Raw genomic sequence first — 21,422 nt, 5'->3', positions numbered from 1 at the left:
ATTTCAGGTGTTTCAGTTAGTGGGTCATCTCAATATGGATTTGACCTGTTACACAGGTTTAGTCTCATTTTACTACAGTAAAAGTCATACAGGTGAGATGTTATACTCACCACAAAACCATGAACAATTATCAAAGAGAAAAGAAAAGAAAAGAAAAGAAAAAGCTGATTTGCTTGTAACCACGCAGTCAGACGTCTGTCTTTTAATAGCTGCACAAAATGCAACTGTAAGTCGTTGACAAAAACATACAAACAGATAATTTATAACTGAATTTATTTGGAAGATTTATCACATTCATTGCTTTGGTGCAGCAACAGGATTTTGAATCTAAGGCACTGACAACCCAAACACACTGAATGGAAATAGAAATAATAAAAATCATACATAGACATTTTTTACCAATACTTTTACAGTAAATATGGGCCATGTTTTGGTCAGATAGTAATACAATGTTCATATAAATGTACTAAATTTATAAAAACAAAGAAGAAACACAGATCACACAGTACAACCACACACAAAATATTCATAACAATCAGAACAGGTCAGTGGTATATCAGGTGTAAAGAATATTTCTGCAGTGTCTCCATGAAATATTTTTGTTCTCACAACATAGAAATTGAGATAAAATTCTCTGAAAAATACCTAAAATCCCCCAAATTTACAATTTTCCCAAATCCAACCAAAAGTACAAAGTAAATGAAGTTGAGAGTCTAGAGCAGGTACAAGTTTCCAGATTGTGTTTCACAATCACACAAGATGCGACACAAGTAGAGCTATGCAAGACATCGGTATGTAAACAAAGTGTTGCCCTCACTACGCCTTAGCATGCTCATGGCAGGGTGTGTAAATAAAGTTTAATGTGTACCAGTCCAGTACAGCAAGTGTCGTTTGAGGCCTTGTCTACTCTGCTTTTCTTGTGCTTTGTTCCTGCCGTTCAACAGCCAGTAACAAGGTTTTACTATTTTACTATCAGACGAGTACAAGACGTGAAATCAAAAAAGAAGCTTTAAAGCTTCTGTTACAGTCTCTGTAACGTCTGGAGCCATTTTCTCTCATGGCTTTGGTTTATACATCCTCAACAAGGCGAGGTCACTGCTTATCACTACCAGCAAAACATAATCTCTGTATGACAGCTGGGTAAATCAACATACCTCCCAGCATGCCCTGTAACAAAAGAAATACAGTTGTAGAGCTTGTGACAGAATTCTTTCAGAAACTATCTGCTTGGATGTTGTTAAATTTCAAAATCCACCACTTTCATAACAAACTGAGACACTAAAATATAATACAGGCTAAACCAAGAGGTGTCTGTGTTGAGACATAAGCAAAGCACAGCTGTGTGAGACCAGAAAGGTCAGTGCTGTTAGTGAAAAAAATCTAGTTTAGGTCAGTTTCAGGTGGTTGAACCTCATGTCTGCAAGAAACTAACATTTTTAGAAAAGAGAATAATTTGCTTACAAAAGACAGAGAGGTGTAGTTAAGGCACATACTGGGTAATATTTTACTGCTATGGCCAAGCAGGAGGCAGCAATAGACTGTGAGATTATCTGTACAAACACGAAGTAGCCAAATATAGATTGAGTGACTTTTTAAAATTTTTTGAGCATCTAAAACTTCAAGCGGAGTGAACGCAGACGTAGAAGTTTTTGTGCTCCTCCCAGTAGTGGAGCTCATTGGTGAAGCTCCAGGAGCAGGCCAGGTCTTTGCTGGTTTTGACTGTGTGGACCACGCAGTTGCCGGGCAACTTCTCGAACAGGAACTCTGCTGTGCCCACCACTGTGACCTTCTTCTGATTCAGGATCAGCTGCTGGATGTGACTCTTATTCACAGGCTCAGCCGAGGAGCTGTAGGACACCCAGACGTTAAGATTCTCATCCGATGAGGGGACCTGGAAGCGACTCTTCCCTGTCGAGCAGTGGTGATCCCTTTTGTTGGCGAACCACCCTGTAGGTAACCTGAATATGCGCACAGACCATCCCACCCAGTCATACTTCTTCTTCAGTTTCTCTATGATAGCATCAGCTAGCTGCTGGTTGGTTAGGTTTGACTGGTCTCTAACCAGTCGACGGGAATCCAGCTCGGCCTGCTTGGGGAAGCTCTCGATGCAGTCCACAATCACAGCGTTCATTTTTTCCTGGACATCCTTCATCTTCTCACCCCACTCCTTCAGAAGCGCCTCCTCCTCATTGTATCCCTTGAGAGCGGCGTGGCCCAACAGTGCGATGAGTCCGATGCAGAAAAGCTTCTTCAGCCTGGCGCAGAAGTCCTCCATCGGCCGGCGACTTTTCTCCTCGTAGTTCATTGTGATCTCCAGCACAGATTCCCCGGAGAAGTTGTCTCCCGTCACAGCGTTGTAGAGGGTGTTAAGGTTTTTGTCACCACCCGTCTTGGCAAAATGTTCCAGGAAAAGCTTCTTCTTGACTTCCCTGAACTTGGGTTTGGCGTTAAGGATGTCCATGTACTTCCTGAACTGATTAGTGATGTTCTCCTCCACTGAGAAATATGCAGCATCCGCTCCGCTCTTCTTGATCTCATCATTGATCCGCTGAATCTCCTCTGACACCACCTCCAGACGCTCTCGTACCTTCTGAAACTGCTCCTTCATGAATTCGGCCTCTTTGCTCTCCACATTGTCCAGAGCCAGTTTAACAATGGGAGCAGCAATGGAGAAAACAGGGAAGAGGTCACCGGCGATACTGGCCACTACTTCAGCTCCCTGTTCAAACACTTCCATCACAGTCTCCACCATATCCTTCTTCTCTGCTACAAGCTTCTGTAGCGGGTTTGCCATCTTTGCTGATGTAGCTGAGACTGATTCTAACAAGAAAAAAATGTATTGACATGGTTAGAGACAGTCAACATTCATCCAGCCCAGAGATATTCAACACAATCTGAGCAAAATAAAGGAATAAAAACTTGGCAGAAAGTATCAACCACTTCGCTTTAGTGACAGAAAACAAATGCAGTGTTTTGTAGAGTTACTCACAGTTCTTCTCCAGTGTTGTTAGACTGTGGCCTGCTCTCTTGCTCCTCTGACCACGCAGCAAAAACTGATAAGGAAAGAAAGAAACAGCCAAGTGAGCTTCAGTGTTGCCTGCTGGTCACACCCAGTGAGCGATGACTCAACAACACAAAAGGAATTCAGCAGTGAAGGAAAACCAGTGTGGGCTGAACTGTTTCACTGTTACCTGTATGCAAAGTGCAAATTACGCAATGACAATTTGGGGTGGGGGGCTTTTTCTCCAGGTCAAAATGGAAACCAGTACAGTCAGGTACATGCTTCAGTGAACTGATGTGTTCCAGTTCTTACAGTATCTTGCTGATTTAATGTAATATTTGCAGTCTGGGGTTGATTTATTGAAATGGGGAGGGAAAAATCACTATTTGGTGAAGCTGTTAACAACTCATACATCCAAAATGTGTCCCTGATTTAACACTGATTTCTGTAAGATGTCAGAAGCAAAAAAAGAGTTGGAAACCATTGTTTTAATCTTTAACTGTTTGTTGTATTTTAAAAGCTTGTTATATTATCCATTGTGTAAAATATTCATCCCAAAGTAACTAGTAACTAAACTAACTAGTAACTAAAACTGTCAAATAGTGGAGTACAAAGTACAATATTTCCCTCAATAAATATTCAAGTACCTTAAAATCGAACAGGACTGTACAGAAGTGAGTAAATGCACTCAATTACTTTCCACCACTGCTAATTATTTAGGCTTTGGTCCAGAAAGGGGTAAAAAGAGGTTAAAAAAATGTAAAAGACAATCTCACCCACCACAGCCACACAAGACAATTAAAATGAAATAATGAACTCTATATTAACGTCAAAACGTAGCTCTATAACAACTAATCCTCCATTGTCTCACCAGTGTTTGATTTTATATTAGTAATGAAACACCAAGCTAACACTGGAAATGAAAGGGTGTGCTATCAGCTAGCTAACAATAGTTAGCTAAACTGTATCTTCAGGCTACAGTTAGAAACTAGCTAACATTAGCGTTTATTCGTGGATTCTTGATTCAATCTAATTCAGAAACTCTGAAAGTAAGAAAATAAAGAGTATTAAACAAGCTAGGCTGTTAGCTACTGCTACATTTACCTTTGCATCTGGTTCAACTAAGGTTAACAAATGGTATGGTCCACTTTAGGGGTGTCTGAAATTCTATTACTACATTATTCCAGGCATGAATGTGGGAAATATATTCCCAATCCCCCCTGTAATTCAAACCCCTTCCTGAATGAAATGAACATTTTCATTAAAAGGCTCACTGACATTTTGGAGTTGATAATTTGGATTTAGTGACAGTGGCAAAAGGAGTAGCTGTTATTTATCTCAAACAAGCAATACACAGTTTCTCTTAGTGCACCATGACAATGCAATGAATATCAAGACAACACGGAGGAGGCTTCAAACATCACCAAGCCTGTTGTACAGTCAAATAATAAGCTGCAAAAGATTATGTATGGCTGAAATGATAAATGCTATGGTGTGTCCTCACTCTCTGTGCTATTCTTCAGGTCAATAGGGAACTTTCATACTTACAGGAGTAATTTAACATTGTGGGTAATACACTTAGTCGCTCTCTTTCCCAGAGTTAAATGAGAAGATCAACACCGCTCTCATATCTATCCCTTAAATATGAATATGACAAACAGATATCCTGACTCTATCCAATCTGCAAACCAGCACCTCGAACACTCACCGATACACAATATTTCTTTCTTGTTGTGATTTTACAGGGGATTATGTGCTTGACTATTTCCAGGCCAGGCACAGGGACTTCCCAGACTGTCTAGTTCTTTAAACAAATGAGACTGTTGTTATCTTTGGACAGAGTCAGGGTTGCTCTTTCTAAGCTAAGCTAGGCTAACAAGCTGCTGGCTGCAGCTTCATATTTAACAGACAGACACAACAGTGGTCTTGACCTTCTCCTCTGACTCTCAGACAAAAACTGCATTCCCCAGATACTGAGCTTTCCCTTTAAATGTAGGCCTACACAAATGAGAAGTCCTTTAAGTGCTATAGATGGAGTCATGACAGCTACTGAGCACATCATGTCAAGTTGACAAATCCATTTCCATGACAAGTGAGAAAATGCCATCTGCTGATGAAGAAAGATTAAAAGACCTTGAGTTAGGATTGTTATGTCAAAATGCAACTGATGCATTCTCACTTGGAAAGTCAATCACTTCTGTCATTTGTAGTAAGATTGTACACAAAGGTTAAAGCAAGTATTCAGTGATGCTGTGAAACTATTCTTGAACTTCTTCACCTTAAAAACAAGAAGTCTTGGAAGACTTGGAAAATCTTAATCTAATACAAATAACTCCTCCCAAAGGCCAGGAACAGAGACATAGCTGACTGCAGGAGCAGACTGATTTCATGGGCATGTTCAGACATGTCCTTTTGGAAAACTGGAAATGTGTAATTTGGGTTGAAAACACATTTTGTTACAAAATGCTGGTGCAAATATTCCCTGGCTTCTGTCTCACAGTCATTATCAATGTTGCAGCCCTTGGTAACAAACCTGTCGTCGCATGTTATAATTGAGGTTTGTTTCTGGTCTGAATATCCACTTTTTAAACTGGGGCTGAAGGAGAGGCAGCAGTGCCGTCTCTCCCTCAGCCAGCCCAGTCGATATTAAGGCAGCGGGCGTGGGAAGTGATTAAATGAAAGAGGTTAAACTTGCTAGGCAAGGGTGCGTTTTCCAGTGGAACTCAGCAAGTTACCACAGCAACAAGACAACGGAAAATAATCTGTCAGCTTGTTGGTCTGTCTCTGCTGAGGTCTGCTCCGTCCCAGGGGGGTTCATGTGGCTAGACCGCGGAGGACTGCAGTGAGAATATAGCACCCATTTCTGAGTCTGATACACTGCACACCTCTGCAGGCATCCACCTACAAGACAGATCTGTGATTCACTTCCAACATGGCGACGCAGACCAGACCAAAGACATAACGTATTGTCTTATGTCTTGAAATTAAAAGAACAGTTTGACACTTGGCAAGATGAGAGCACTGATATCACTCACAACTATACAGCAAATGTGATGCTACAGCTACAGCTCTGTTCAAAGGTAACAAAATCTGCCAAAAAACACCTCTATGCTAAGCTAAGCTAACAAGCTGCTGAATGTAGCTCCATATTTAGTAAACAAACATGAGAGTTGTCTGATTTTCTCATGTAACTCTCAGCAAGAAATCAAAAAAGGCCTACTGCGCAACATGTTGAACTATTCCTTTAAACGAGCAACCTTTGAATATCAACCACAACGGTCTAAAACTGGTATCATTGTGATATAAAATGTGTGATATTTGCATAATTTCCTTGTAGGATTTGAGAACAAAAACAACAAAGTACAGGAAATTCCAGCAGGATGTTGGAGCATTTACAGTTACTGGATCTTATTTGATTTAACCGAGCTAAAGCTGTGATTCCTGTTTTCCACTGATGTTCTCTCTCCCCATTTCTCTTTCTCTCTGTCCCAGGGGTTGTGTAACTTGCTGTCTGAGTGCATGTAAAGCACCTTCACACAGTTAATTCAAACATAAAACTGCTCAAAGAAATCACATTTTCAGAGGCAAAGAGCTGCTGAAGCTCACGTACCAGAAATATGAAAGTCTGACTGAAATTTTCCTTTATATTTCCTCTAATATTAAGTAATACACATGGTGGAAAATAACATATATGTACATCTGACCAAGTACTGTACAATTTGGAGCATTTTCACTGTATGAGAGTAAAAATGTTGTGATGAGAAGAACTGACAGGGATTTCCAACCATATTCAGTTTGACAAATTTGACAAACTCAAGGTGATTTTGGTGAATTTCATAAAATAAATACAAAGATTACAAAAAACAAACAAACAAAAAAAAAGAATATCTAGGCCTACAAATCAAATCTGGCTCCACCTCAACCACCTGCACAGTCAGCATTATACTGTATAACATGTATTATGTATGATAAAATGCTTTTTATATTTTGATGACATTTTGCTGATAAAACCTTTTTACTTTTACTGAAGTACCATTTGGATTTGACTTTAACTTTGTGGTTTTGGTACCTTTACATGAGGAAAGGATCTAAATGCTTCTCCCACCACCGGTTTATGAAAGCAAACAAAAGAAACCAGCCTAGATGTAGAATAGAAAGAAGAAAGAATAGCCTAAAACACACCAGGTACTAGAAAAAGTTAATGTCTCCATGTTTGATGTGCCAGAGCTTCCTCTAACCACAGCCTCCCTCAGGCAGCTGACCACTCAGAGAAAAAACTAAACGCTCTGTTAATGCGCCCTGTTAATGGAAAATGTATTGATCAGTCCGCGTACAGGGGCTCTAATTGGATCATTTTACAGCCGAAGGACAGAGAGCCAAACAAACATCGCAGGTTAACGCTACAGATTAGTTTTTTTTTTTTGTTACAACGCAACACAAGCGGCTCACGCCTTAAAAAAAAAGTTTGGCACTTCCTGGTAGAAGTTCAGCGGTGGCAGGAGTACAAACCTTCCGTTTCAAGCTGCATTCATTTTGCAGAATCATCTAATCACCCACTCCACTTTATGAAATGAAGCTGCGTGGACAAAAATCTGTCAGGATATTTGACTTTTTTTATATATATATATATTTTACAGCAACACGGTGCGTCACAGTGGCTCAATGCTCGGTTATGTAACGAGAAACTGGAGCGAAGTGGATGAAAATGAATCGATCCTTTCCTATTAAAAGCGTCCTGTCACTACCATGCGGTTAACCTAAAGGTGTGCCCGACCACTATGAAGCATTTTGATCAGAAATGGACTCACCTTAAAGAGTTTGCGGAAGAAATACACTAACTTCAAGACTGTTTGTCTTCCGATTGGTCATGTGGCTCTCATGTTACAGAGCAGAGACACACCCAGCCAGACAGAAATACAGAAAAAAAAAAAAAAAACTTGGGTGGTGGAAAGAAGCATAATAGGTTGCTGCTGTGGCTATATTATTACAGAGTAACCTCCACCCATTTGATAAACAATGGCAACCTATTAAAGCATTATAAATGTTGCAGAGGATCACTGCATTAATTTGTCCCGAGTTGAAATACAGTCAGTCCAACATTATGCTTCACGCTCATGTTTTGCAACAGTTGCAACAGGATTTATCTCAAAAAGTGCCTTTAAACAACGAAGTAATGATGACCAACCATGACAAAAAACATTCATATTTGTTGTTTATTACAAATCAAAGTGAAATATACATAAGTGTCTCGATAAAGATTGTGGACTAAAGATTTTAGAAGTTTTCCCCGCAGCTCTATATTGCACCAAAAGCAGCAAAACTGTTTTTTTTTTTAATACACATTTGAGTGATCAGTGATCATTTGTTCAATATCTGATAGCAAAATAAGTCCAGCCCACACTTGGGCCACATGCTTGTTGTCTTCTGGCCCAGCATACGCCCAGCTGTCAGATCCTACTTCTACATCTGGACCAAATCTGGCGCACACTCAGAAAATCTACCAGCTGTCAGTCCATACCAGAGCATTACAGGCATATGTTTGGCCAGGAGTTTCATTTTGCTACCTGGGATACGCCCAGAGATATTAAAGGGATTGAAGGAGGAGGGTGCCTAGAATATATGGCAAATCGTCATATCGCCCCACCCTATCCAGTGGGGAGAGAATCATTATGTGTTTCATACACCAAGTTCAAGCTGGCATGGAGATGTGTGGCTCTGTAATTTCTAAAACACCCTGAATCTGCTGTATCATCAGAGAAAAGATATATATAGGTATATAAGAATAAAAATCATTACAAGACAATGAATCACATACCAGAATGCAGACAGAGCAGATTATGCGACAGCACAGACAATATTTATGAATAATTTTCTATATCTGATGGAGATATTTCCAGGTCTCTGCTAAAGACATTCATGAATTTATTTGCAGTTTGCAGCTGCAGTTTGTGTTTGTCTGTGAGCCTACTCAGGGTGGATGCACAGGTACGCTCTCTTGTGTTTTCCATAGTAGTAACAATCCTCAGGGAAGTTGTTGGTCTCCACCACCTCTTTGTAATGGCTGACAGCATGGACCAGGCAGTTGGGGAAAGTCTTGTTCAAAGACAGAGCCACCGCCATCATGTTACCCTTCAGCTTCTGCCCCTCAATCTGCTCCTGGATCTGACTCTTGTTAATGGATTTTGGGTTGACACAGAAAGAAACCACCACTTTGATTTTGTTCTTGGTCAAAATGTCAAACCAGTTGGCTCCCCCACTTCCGTGGTACTTCTTTCTTGCCAGCCAGTTGAAAAAGAAAATACGCTCCCTGTCGCTGAAGGCCCTGATGGACCAGTTCACCCAGTCGTATTTCTTAACAAGTGAATCCAGAAGGGATTTGGTAAAGTCACGATCAACAGTGCCGGGGTTCTCCTGAAGCTGATGCTCCATGTCCATCTTGGCTTGTTCTGCAAAGTGCTCTGTACAGTCGTCCACAGCTGCTTTCATTCGTTTCTCCACATCCTCCATCCGCCCCTGCCACTTCTTCACCATCTCCTCACCAACCGCTCCTTCCTTGAGGGCAGCATGGCCCATGACGGCGATAATGCCCACCACAAAAAGCTTCTTCAGCCGGGCACAGAAATCCTCCACTGCCCGTCTGCTTCTCTGCTCTGTGGCGACGACTGTCTCCAGCATAGGGTCTCCTGAGGTGTTCTCCCCAGTGACGGCGTTGTAGAGGGCGTCCAGGTTCAAGTCGCCATCTGTGTTCTCGTAATGGCTGAGGAACTTCTCCATCTTCTTCTCCCTGAACTTTGGCTTGGAGTTGACAAAGTCCTGGAACTTTTCATACTGGCTGAGCATCTGCGCCTCTCGATCGAAGTTCTGCTTGTTCATCGAAGTCCTCTGCAGCTCCAGGGCGATTTTATCAATCTCGTCTTGGATTCCCTCAAGTTGCTGGTTGACAAGTTCGAATTGTTGAGTCAGGTAGCGAGCCTCTTTGCCATCCGGGTTGCTGAGGAGCTCGGCCGAAGCCACGAACACGGCCTCCAGCACGGGGTGAAGCTGGCCCACAGTGGCAGCGAGCACCTCTGAGGCTTGCCCCATGATCTCCACACCTTTCTCAATCTTGTCCCTGTTCTGCACGAGCCAATCTGCCACACTGTTCATCTTTGTATTATGTATTTCACACTAACTAAGCTAATATGTTTTCCACAGCCAGAGACTTTGCTGGTGCCTGAAAGAAGAAGAAACATGACACCCTTGTAAAGTTCATTATAACGTGATTTTATGACATTTCAGAAAAAATATGGTTCTCCTTTTTTTTTCTTTTTTTAGTTAGATTTGGCAAAGCAAGTGCAATCAGGTGACATGAAGTCATTTTTCTTCTCAGAGGACATTTTCCGACAAACAAAATCCTACAATAAAGCAAACATCAGGTCGTGTCAGCACATGTAGGCATCCAGTTTCATGCCACACCCTCAGAGCCTCACTTAATGACAGGGACTCCTTTTTAAGCCTTGGTGGCATTGACACATTTAAAAAAAGAGAAAAGCTCATTAAATTACACAAACAAGGCACACACGGATGGCAATACTGAACAAATATCAAACATGGTTATGTGTACTCATGAATTATGACGTGAAGTATTGTGCAACGTTGCAGTACTGGCCCTTTGGGAAGTCTTTTTTTACTGCTCTAACAATTGCCAAGACCCAAAGCAAACACAGATGTTCACAACATGGGAAAAAAGGGTGATTTTAATTTCGTAAAGATACTATGATTTTCAATGTAAAACTCTCCAGAGAGATGACCTAACCCATTTGTCGTTCCTTGGAGCCCATATCCAGTTCAGAAAAAGGCACACCCAGGGCTGAAGAAAACCCCCACCACTGCACTTGTCCAATAATGCAATCACACTTCCCTTCACATTACACCCTCAATATAATTGAAATTACACAAATATCCAGTTTTTTGAGGGTTTGGTATAAAAAAAGACACAAATACAGGTTTATATGTTTAACCACAGAACATAGGATCACCAGTAATTGCTGCAGTGATGAGATCAGTGGTGTCATTTTACAGCCTTTCCTATCACTGCACTAATTAGATTTACTTCATTCAGTCACATGCCATCAGTATTTTTACTATTATTTCACATTTCTTTGTGAACCAGCTGATGAAAATAACAAAAAAGTGCACCGTTTAAAATTTTAATTTGTAATTACATAATGGACTGAAACTCAACTCTAATAAAGGAAATAATAACAGTGAAAGAAAAATACTTACTGAGCAATTCTCTTGATTTGTGCTTGGAAATATCTTCCCTTGTAAAATCAAGAAAAAAAAAGTTTGTCTTCTTGTAACTTAAAAAGTGAAATATGTTTTTGTGAGAGGAAGAACAAAAAAAAAGGCGAGTCCCACACAGCACTTGATCAAACACTGGTCTCCCCTTTTCAGTGTGATATGCTTTGCTACAGAGCTCCAGAGCTTTAATAGAGACCACATACGTAAGACTTCAACAAGACCACATCCCCCAAAGGACTCATCTCCACCTCTGGCATTTCACTTGAATTCAGGCCATTTTTCACCAGCAGAGACATTCAACGTTGAAGGAAATAAAAGAAACACTTCCTCAAAGCTTCTAATAAAGGTCAACTTCAATAATGGTGAGACACACAAACATAAAGGCTGAGTTTTTCTTTTTCTTTCTTTCTGTCTTTCTTATTTTCTTTCTTTCTGTCTTTCTGTCTGTCTGTCTACATTTTATAGAAACCTAAAAATGACATTAAAGGGGTGAAGGAGATGATGGAGATGCTGAATAAAGAATTAGAGCAAAAGAAGAAGAACTCACCTTTCTAGTTAAATATCCAGTGGGCTATAGTCCAGTTATCCAGTAGTCCAGCTGTGCCTGTGAGCACCAGCCTCTTTGGGATGTATATATAGAGACACTCTCTCTCTCACTCTCTCTCTCTCTCTCTCTCTCTCTCTCTCTCTCTCTCTCTCCCTCTCTCCCAGTATCTCTCTCTCTCTCTCTCTCTCTCCCTCGTCACTCCCCCTTGGAACTCCTCCATCCCGTTCCAGCATTCCTCAGAAACCCACTCAGAGGGATCAGGGGCCGGCACTGACACAGATAACATCCTGTAAACACTCCCCATGCAGGGACACCATGCACCCTGGGAAAAAAAAATTTAAAAACCTGCTTTCTGTGTATGAGTTCGTGTGTGTGTGTGTGTGTGTGTGTGCATGTTTGATAAACATAGAGAGACAGACAGAGAGCGAGAGAGCACAAGAATAAAAAGGAGACCAGTCACAGTGGGGCTCTGCAAAGTGGCCCATCAGGACAAAACCCCTCTTGTTGTGGCTTGAACGAGGTTTCTATGGACACTGTACTGGATCTTCAGACTTGTGTGAGACTGTGCATGCTCAGAAGCAGAATTCAGCTCCCTGTGTTTTGCAGCAAGCTGCGATTCACAGCCCCAAATAACAACATTTAAAAGTCTGTCACGCAGGATTGTACAAGACCAGTTCTCTGGGAAATACTTCCTGAGATGTTTTCATGAACGGTGACCTACTTGACTCTGCATCTGACAATTAGTGATAGAGAGCAATTGGTCGCTGGATTCAAGCATTGCAAAGAGGGATGACATTTACCCTGCAGGGGCAGCACTTTCAGAATCAGTCCGTCACAGTGCCGAACAGTGAAAGACGCTCTGTGTTTCTGGGTGCACACCATGACAGCAGCTCAGTCATGGCCTTTGTGCTTTATATGAAGCTGTCTGTGACACACGCAGCCTGATGTCACTGTCAGCTTTGCCCTCTCATGGATCATAGACAGGCGGGAACAGGAAGAGGGGGGAAGGATGTCTGCAGTAAATTGATGCTGGTCAGCCGGGCGGAGGAGGGTTAGGGCGAGCATGTCCGCCACCGCCTTGTTCCTGTGTCGTCCCACTGTCATATCTCACACTTGCCTCGCTTCTTGCCATCAGAAAGCGCCGACTAGCTTTCGCAGGGACTCAACAGTATGTGGCGTGATGGGTGGCACAGGCCAAAGCTGGTGCACACACTGTGGAGGCCTGAGCTGGAAGACCTCACTTGCTCTCCGTGGATGTTGTGCTGTGTGTTTGTTTTTCCAGACAAAAGAGCTTCTAAAGAGCTGAATTTCTTTCTTTTATGTTGGCAAAGAACATGATCTGCAAAACACACACATGACAGGAGCTTGTAATTGAGCAAACAACACGACCTATTACTGTAAAGAAGCTCTGGCTGCAACATCAATGGAAAATGTTGGATTTGTAGAAAGATTTTCCCTTTGTTGTTTGCGGTTTTGGGCTCTCCAGGTGGGAACACGGGTGAAATATTTGAGATAATGATAGCCAGCTGAGGAATGAGTGGCAGAAAGTGTGTGTGTATGTGTATACATCTAGGCAATGTTTTGTCTGGCCTGATCCTATCAACTTTGTCTGTTTGTTGTAGCATTGTGGATCTATATTTTAATTCTATTCATTACAAACGGTGAAAATAAGCTTCTGAATGATTTGCTTCATGCATTTATTTCATGGCTGTTTTGTCTCATGACAATAAATCCAATAACAAAATCCAGTCACAGAGGTTGTGTTCTCCTTCTTGTTTCTGTCTGGAAGCTGAAATGAAAAATGACGTCCTTGTCCGAGGAAGCTATTGACCACGTTTTATCTTTTTGACCTTGGCCAATGGCTAGTGTTTCCTCCTGACCACAAGATGTCTCCTCAGCTCACAGGAAAAGCCCCCAGCGGCTCATCCCATGGCAGAAGAGACAGAGCGTTTTCTGGGAAGGGATGGTGTGGTGTTTGAGAGCATCACTAGCACTAACAGAGAGCACCAGAGAGAGACGATCATAAGACGGAGGAAGACAGAGGAAGCTTTAAACAGAACTATGCAAAATGTTAATGACCTGTTTAGACCAGGATACAGTACAAATGTATTGCACTTCATCAGTTTTGTGAACTGTTTTGCATGTTCCTTGCTGCCCCATTAGATCAGTGTGTCAAATGATTGCTTCATAAATAGAAAGCTGTTTGTGGTAAAGGTGGGTTTTAGTACCCGTCATGCTGGATTTGGCCAACTCCCGTGGGAAAAGAAATGTGGGTGGGACTGACTGGTGCGTTGAATGCACCTGTGCTGTAAAAATGAAAGCGTATTCCTGGTGCAATGGATGCTTGATTGTGGGATATTGCCAGGGGCCCCAACAGCAGACAGAAAGTTGGTCCGTGTCCAAATTATCACCTATGAACATTTCCCCTTCAGACTGCACCCGTTTGAATGGCAGAAGTGTTTGATGCGACTGAAACAGGGATATACTGAGGAGGACCTGCTGAGGTGTAAACATTGTTTAGCAAATTACTGAGATAACATCTGTTCAGTGTGTAGTTTTTATGTCTGAAAGCCAGCTGGCTGGAAAGATAAGTAACCCTCCAAAATTAGCTCTTCCACATGAAAATGTGTCTTTATAGAGTAAAAGTGAGACTGTGGCTTTTACTTTTTGAAGTTGTGAATGTTTAATGACTACGATTCTACTCTTGCCGCCACAACATGAGGTTTGATCATCGGCTACAGCATTTTAAAACAAAATTTTATATCTGTCCAGACTAGAGTTTTTGCTCTCTATTGGAAACAATCTCCGTCCTTACCAGCACACCAGAAAATGCATATCACATGACTGGACGTGCCAGTGTAAACAGGAAGCAGATAGACCGTAATAGATAGATTGTAGATAGACTGATAGACTATATGATGTAGCCATCATATCAGCATCAAAACTATATTTAAAAAAAACGTTAACGATTTTAAACACCACATGAATGATGAGTTGTTTTATATCCTGTTTACACCAGGTATGAGGAAGCGATCTGTATCTGGATACTTTATCTGGATAAAACACGTTAATGCCAAGTGTAAATCCATGCAGAACCAGATCAAACACTCGCTCACATTGTGATCTGATTTCAGCCAGGTGTAACTTTAATCTGTACAGCATAGCCATGTCCTGAAAATGTCTCTCTGTTTTTTTTTTGTTGTTTTTTTTTACACGTATTTCAGTTGCTAAAATCAGCACAGGAGGGTGGTGTGAATTGTGAGATCGTCTGAATTGCTTTCTTTTCTTTCATTTATTTTTTATCTATTTGGTGTAATTTGTACTTGTGTGCTGATTGTCGTTGGTTAATACTGCTGACCTGCCACGCACTCACAGCTGAGGTCTGTATTTGGTTTGCTAATGCTAATGTCAGCATGCTAATATATCCACATACTAACATTTAGCTTACCACGTTTAGCCACTCAAATTTGTCTTTGTCTCTAAATTTGTCCTTCATGAATTTCATGAAAAACCACATCCCAGAGAGTCAGCCTATGTATTTTCACAGGAATGCCCCTGGTTTTGTTTTGAAGGTGGTGCTTTCATTCTGAGTAACACTGGGTTTCCCCCTCCCCCCCTCCAGATGTTTCCAGGTCACACAGAGCTGGGCATTTGGTGACAGACTAAAGCATCACTTGGTCTAAAGGAGTCAACAGGGGGCAGGGACAGAGGGAAAGTGCTTCCTCAGTCAGTTTCAAGGGCAATTTTATGGAAAATAAAAGTGACAGAGCTCCTATCAGTTCCTCTTTGCTGATTGTTCACTGCTTATCTGGTGCTGTAACTTGAGCTGTGGGTGTAAAGTCCTTGTCTTTTTTTTTTTTTTTTTATGAGAAAGTTGGTTTTTACCTCATCTGAGATTGGTTACGATAAAAGAGACACTTTCAAGCGAAGAGAAATTAACATTATTACAAATTGTTCCCCCCAAAAATAATTTCAGACAGACACTGTTTTTGCACAAAACTTCCAATCATCAGTATTAAGTAGTAGTAATCATTATGGTTATAGTTACAGTATCATGAGCCAACTTTTTGGTCACTTATCTGTCCCTAGCCCTCTTTTTATTGAGTTGCTGTGTACAGTTTGCTCATGATCCGTAACACAACTGAACTTTGACCGGTCTGAGTCACGCATCAACGATCTGTATGCACGACAACGACTCCAGCAGCGAAAAGGCCGACAGTCCGCCTCGATACATGCCCATCTTTCACTCACGCAGATCAATACAAACTCAAGTTAGATCTGAGGAAACAGATAAAGGTTCAGAGGCTGGGAGAAGGCGGCTTATAGATTGCAAGGAAATTCACCCCTGAGTCCATCTTTGCCCTTACACAACTGAGTCAAACCACCTCCAAGCTCCATGTAAATTGGAAATCTAATCACTCATGCTGGCAGGCATTTTGTTTAATCATATTGTTGTAGTCCTGATTTACCAAAAGCCTTCAAAAAAGGCTTGTATCTTGTAAGCTTATCTCAGACTGCACATGGATATCACAAAAGTTAAACAAATGTATTCATTATATTAATAAACTCGATGAAAGATTATTTTTAGACCATTTTATTTCCAGAATAAAACTGGTTGGTTTCCAGTTCATGACTGTCACTCCATTATGTCTTCATGCACAGAAAACCACTTTGTCATAACCAAACATCCCAGAGTTACTCACAGACACATCGCAGCTCTGATTTCAGAATATGAAATAATTATAGGAAGTCACAGGAGAGCACTTTTGGAAAAATGGGCAACATGTATCTTAGTATGTAGAGACTGCTGGGACTAAAAGAGAAACAAATACAGTGGATAGAGCACGTAGATCAATATAGCAGTTACAAGTGTAATTCACTAATGGTTTTGTGGACAGACAAAACAGCCTGTGGGACTATTTATACTGTTGCCGGGGGGGGAACTCCCAGAACCTCCCTGAATGTTGAGGTTACACATCGTCATCCCCCCTGGCCTCCTCTGTCAATTATAGTGTTGCTTTTTTACAAAACCACACTGCGTTAGTTACAGAGTGGACTCGTACACAAAGACTCAAATAAAAAAATCTGACACAGGAGTCGCTACTTTAAAACCAAATACTGACTTTAACTAATCTCCCTTTCCTCCAACGTCCAACTCATGCGTCAGCCCTGACTGGTAAATGCAGCCAGATGGTGCAACCCAGTATGGACGACAAGCTCAAATAATTTCTCTAAAATAATGTCAAAAAACTTCATATAATTTTGTTGCAGTCCGTCTATAATTAAGTCATTACTTTCAGCGTGATATACAATTTGACCTGAAGATCACTTTTATTTTGGTTGTGTTTTATATGTATATATATATATATATATATATATATATAAAAGCTTTGTTTGAACTGCTTCCAAGGACCAAAGATAGATAATGAAAAAAAGATACAAAGATATAAAAAACATAAAGAAAATAGAGAAAATAGAGTCTGTCTTGTAAAAAACTAGCCCGGCAGGTTATTAAGACCCATAGTTACGCTTTGTTGTTAGGTGACATCTAGCGGAAAACGGAAAAGCGTGGTGATGTAGTAAAGAGAGCGTCAAAGTCCACGTCAGGAGGAGGTTGGGGTGGATGGATGGGTCAAAACAGGAATATGACAAAGGAGAGCGGTGTTTGATTCCCATGGGAAAGTAGCAGTTTATATTGTTCCTATTATCCATGACCGTTAACCACGTTGTTATTATTGTAACCATGACAACAAAGATCATCTAATGTTGAGAAAGTACTTACTTTAGTCACAGTCTTTTCCTCAGCCTAACCAAGTAGTTTTTAGTGCCTAAACCTAACCAAGCCATGGCTGTTATTATTGTAACCATGGCAACAACGGTAAGGTAAGGTAAGGTAAGGTAAGGTAAGGTAAGTTGGTCTAGGTACAGACCACGTGTTTATTATTGTAACCATGACAACCTACGCCTGCCACCGCAGTTGAAAAAAAAAAACAAAACACCTATATGGTTGTTCAGGTTGGAGGAGTTGTTGAGAAAATATGAAGATAAACATAAAGGCAGCTCACGTACATTTGTGAGGCCAAAATTTGACTTGAAGTGTGAGGAGTTGAGTTTATTAACATTTAACCAAAAACCACAATCTGTCACTTTGCTTAATTGAAGGGATTAATTTGTTACCTACGTATCAAAGTCCTGAGCTTTGTACACACACCATCTGCACTGACTACCTCCTCCTGCCTTATGTGTGCTAGAAATAAAAGGACACATCACTACTCCCACCTGACAAAAATGCTGCCAGTGAACATAAACTGGGGAGAAACACAGTAGCAGCCTATAATTATAATTTCTAGATAACAGAGACAGATCAGCTCCAGTGTTTTTGAACATTGTTGAAATAGGCTGAGAGTTGAGACTCTGGGGGAGGGGCCGTGCTGGTATTTGCTTCTGGTCCTTAAATCACTGAGTCCGCTCCTGCATCTGATCCTCTGTATTTGTTGGCGTTCTCAGGAGGATTTGCTGCAGATTGTGAGAGATCAGCCGACTGAAGGCAATGACTCTCTGTGACGTGGCATTTCCTGGTTCACCTCTCTTTCATTTCCTCTTTCTCACGCTTTTACTCACTCCCTTGTGGTCATTATCCACAATTTCACCACCCGCCCGCTTATGTTCATGTTGCACAACCAGACTCACCTAACCCACCAGCAGTGGTTACTGTTAAAGCCGAGTAAAGTGGGTTTTATTCACCAAGTGATTGTTAAAGTATCCAAGAACTCCAAGAAATGCTCCAAGTTACTGACAGTCTGACAACTTTTATTTATTATTTCCTGGTTACTGGCTACAATATGTGTTAAGTGTTTTCCTTTCTTTTGCAGACTATAGAGTTGTTAGGCTTCTATGAGGCTTTTATCCTACCTTAAACAAAGAATGACAGGATGAGAGAAAACAGAGAGAAAGTAAAAGTGCTGCAGGGTACAGATGAGGAAAGACAGAAGGGTTAGCAGCTGAAACACTGCAGAGTGAGGTGAGGAGAGGTCACAGAAAACACAGATTAATACACTGAGATTCTTCACTGGTGACAGGGCTGATAGCCTGCTGCAAATGAGAGGAATCTGTGTGTGTGTGTGTGTGTGTGTGTGAGTTGAGGGGATTTTGGGTGAAGCAACATGGGATCTTGAAGAGGGTAGGCAGACAGCGAGAGCTTCAGAAGAGAAAAGGAAGCGTTGGAAAACCTGGGGGAAATTATGAGGCACTGGAAGACACATGTTTAGCACACAGTGGATTTCCACTTAAAAGCTTTACTTACAGATGGATTCCCCAGACGTTCCAGCTGCACATAAAGGTCCTTTAAAGATATATACAGCAGGTCAAACTGCCATTTAAGCTGATCTGCGTCTACACAGTCCATTGCCATCACTACTATTTACAGAAGTAAAATAAAAGCAGATATGGTGCATAAATCTCATTCAGAGTCTTCAGATAATGAATGACCATGTGAAAAACAACTGACTCAGTGGATGAGCCTGCTCTGTCATTCATTTCAGAATGGGCAGAGGGCAGATGTACAGTGCGACATGACTGAATATTTGCTAGTAAACCAATCTGACCTCGACACATAAAAGTCATGTCTGTAAAGGATGCAGAACACCCAAACACAGAAATTTCAAACTAAAACATGTCTACAACAAAATGTCACATAAAGGGCAAAAGCTGCCACAGAAACAGACTCAAAATGAAATCAAATAAGGATATTATTTAAGATTTAATTAACTGTTAAAATAAAAAAGATGCGTGAAAACTACAAGGCCTTCTTTTAAAGAACTGGATGCTTTCCCTCTTTCTAGAAAGAGTTATTTAATATTTATTTTAAAAAATAAGTAGTGTTGGCACTTTCTCATTTTTTTTATTCACTTAAGTCTAAAAACTATTCAGATTTCCAGTAGTTATGTTTTGCGACTGTGTTGTAAGTTTTACTGTTTATCTAACACTTTTATTTTGAAATGTCTGTATTTGTGGGTGCAACATCCTTTAGAGGCTTCTCATTGGATGATTGACAAAGAGCAGCCATCTTGTTCTATATAAAAATGCTGTTTTTTTGCACAGTCTGTAACTTGCCCTGAAGAAGGTTGTTTTTGGTTACTAAAGCACGAAAGCGCCTGGTGAACTGCAACACAACTCTCTTTCTACAGTGTGTGACCATGTGGTGGCCACACTGAAAGACCTCAGCTGAACAGCTGGTTGCATTTGTTCAGGTAAAACCCACTTATCTCAACACTAGATCACTTCCTGTCTTGTTTTTAATTTAAAGCTAATTGTTTCGAAACTGATAGCCCGCAGCAGATTTTTCTCGAGACAATGTCAGCTTGTAAGCTAATCATAGTAAGCTAGCTGCTTAGCTTCTGATCCCTTACTACAGTGCACAGATGTTATTTGTTACAAGTTGTTTCATATTAACTGAACTGGCAAAATCAGTGTCTCACATGACGCATTAATTCGAGGATGCAGTGATTAATACCACATGTATGTGATTTTTTTTTAAGCTACAGACATGCAAAATGCTTTTTTTTTTAAGGGGGATCTGTAGCTGATAATGTTATTGATTTTTGGCCCTAATAGGCTACTGTATGCAACATCTTGGGAGGAGCACGCAGTGAGTAGATGCAGTGGTGGAAAGTAACTAATTATATTCACTTAATGATGAGTGTTTTTTATTTATTTATTTATTTTTAGCATTTAGAATAAAGCAGTTGGGCCTCTGTAAATTGTTAGAAGATTCTTCCACCTAATTTCACAGGTGATTTAATCTAAATAATTGTTAAAAAACAAAAGAGGTAAACTAATACACAAACCCTAAAACACAAATTTGTGTATTATTATTATAATCTGATGACCCCTCAGATTCATCTCGAGACTCTCTGGAAGGCCCTGACCCCCAGGTTGAAAACCCCTGGACTAAATTACCTGTTGCTTTTCTACAAAACAAATATGTTTATGTCTTTTACTTGACTAAAGGTTCTGGATCCTTCTTCTGACACTGAGTAGATGCTAATTCTGCTGATATTCTTTTGTCCAGCATTTATGAGGATTTGCTGGGTGGATTTAAATTTTACCCTTTACCAGCAGATGCCAAAATTAACTCTGTTTAGTTGACTGATGCTTTTCAGAAGTGAACCAAGCATATCCTGAAGTTTGAAACAAATCCACCTTACAGGTCTGTCTAGTTGGACCATGAATTGACGTATATCCACACCAAGTATCAGTCACAGTATGTTTGGTTGCATTCAGACAACTCCTGAACACGTTTGTACTTTAAAACTACATCAGATCAACAAAACTATATGTCCTGTGAGTCTGAAACTTTACCAATAAGAATCTCCAACCAGGCAGGACCCCCCCAAAAAAAACATCATTCCTCAGTTCTGGACTCGGACCTGCAGTCAGTGTGTCACTGAACAAATGTTTTAATGCTTTTTATTGGATTAGTCCACTCAAAGAGCTGCAGGCTGGTCGATGGTCCACTCGGACTGATGGGTAATAGCATTATCCTGCGTGGGCTGGGATTGGCAGACACCAGCGGCCAGAGCTATCCTACCA

The 21,422-nt window shown here is 40.9% G+C and overlaps 1 protein-coding gene across 7 annotated transcripts; it reads right to left on the bottom strand.

The window, feature by feature from the left end:
• Positions 1 to 256: 256 nt before the first annotated feature.
• On the bottom strand, positions 257 to 11,968 carry LOC139613557 (protein rapunzel-like). 7 transcript variants are annotated; one of them, XM_071470315.1, is made up of 3 exons: positions 11,832 to 11,914; positions 2,990 to 3,053; positions 257 to 2,820 (listed from the first exon to the last, which is right to left on the bottom strand). In XM_071470315.1, exon 3 carries the CDS (start codon positions 2,792 to 2,794, stop codon positions 1,619 to 1,621), a length of 1,176 nt encoding a protein of 391 aa, XP_071326416.1. In that variant the 5' UTR covers positions 2,795 to 2,820; positions 2,990 to 3,053; positions 11,832 to 11,914; the 3' UTR covers positions 257 to 1,618. The 7 variants fall into 7 exon arrangements, with proteins under 7 accessions (XP_071326416.1, XP_071326418.1, XP_071326417.1 ...); XM_071470317.1 differs by having other exon boundaries at positions 257 to 2,814; positions 11,832 to 11,891; XM_071470316.1 differs by lacking the exon at positions 11,832 to 11,914 and adding an exon at positions 7,810 to 7,945 and having other exon boundaries at positions 257 to 2,814.
• Positions 11,969 to 21,422: the final 9,454 nt, after the last annotated feature.

The sequence above is a fragment of the Trachinotus anak genome, unplaced genomic scaffold, assembly GCF_046630095.1.
Source record: "Trachinotus anak isolate AG129_WGS33_773 ecotype Australia unplaced genomic scaffold, CSIRO_AGI_Tana_v1 ptg000032l, whole genome shotgun sequence".
NCBI classification, from domain to species: Eukaryota; Metazoa; Chordata; class Actinopteri; order Carangiformes; family Carangidae; genus Trachinotus; species Trachinotus anak.
Note: the sequence above shows the minus strand (reverse complement) of the source record. Positions and strands in the feature narration are given on the sequence as shown.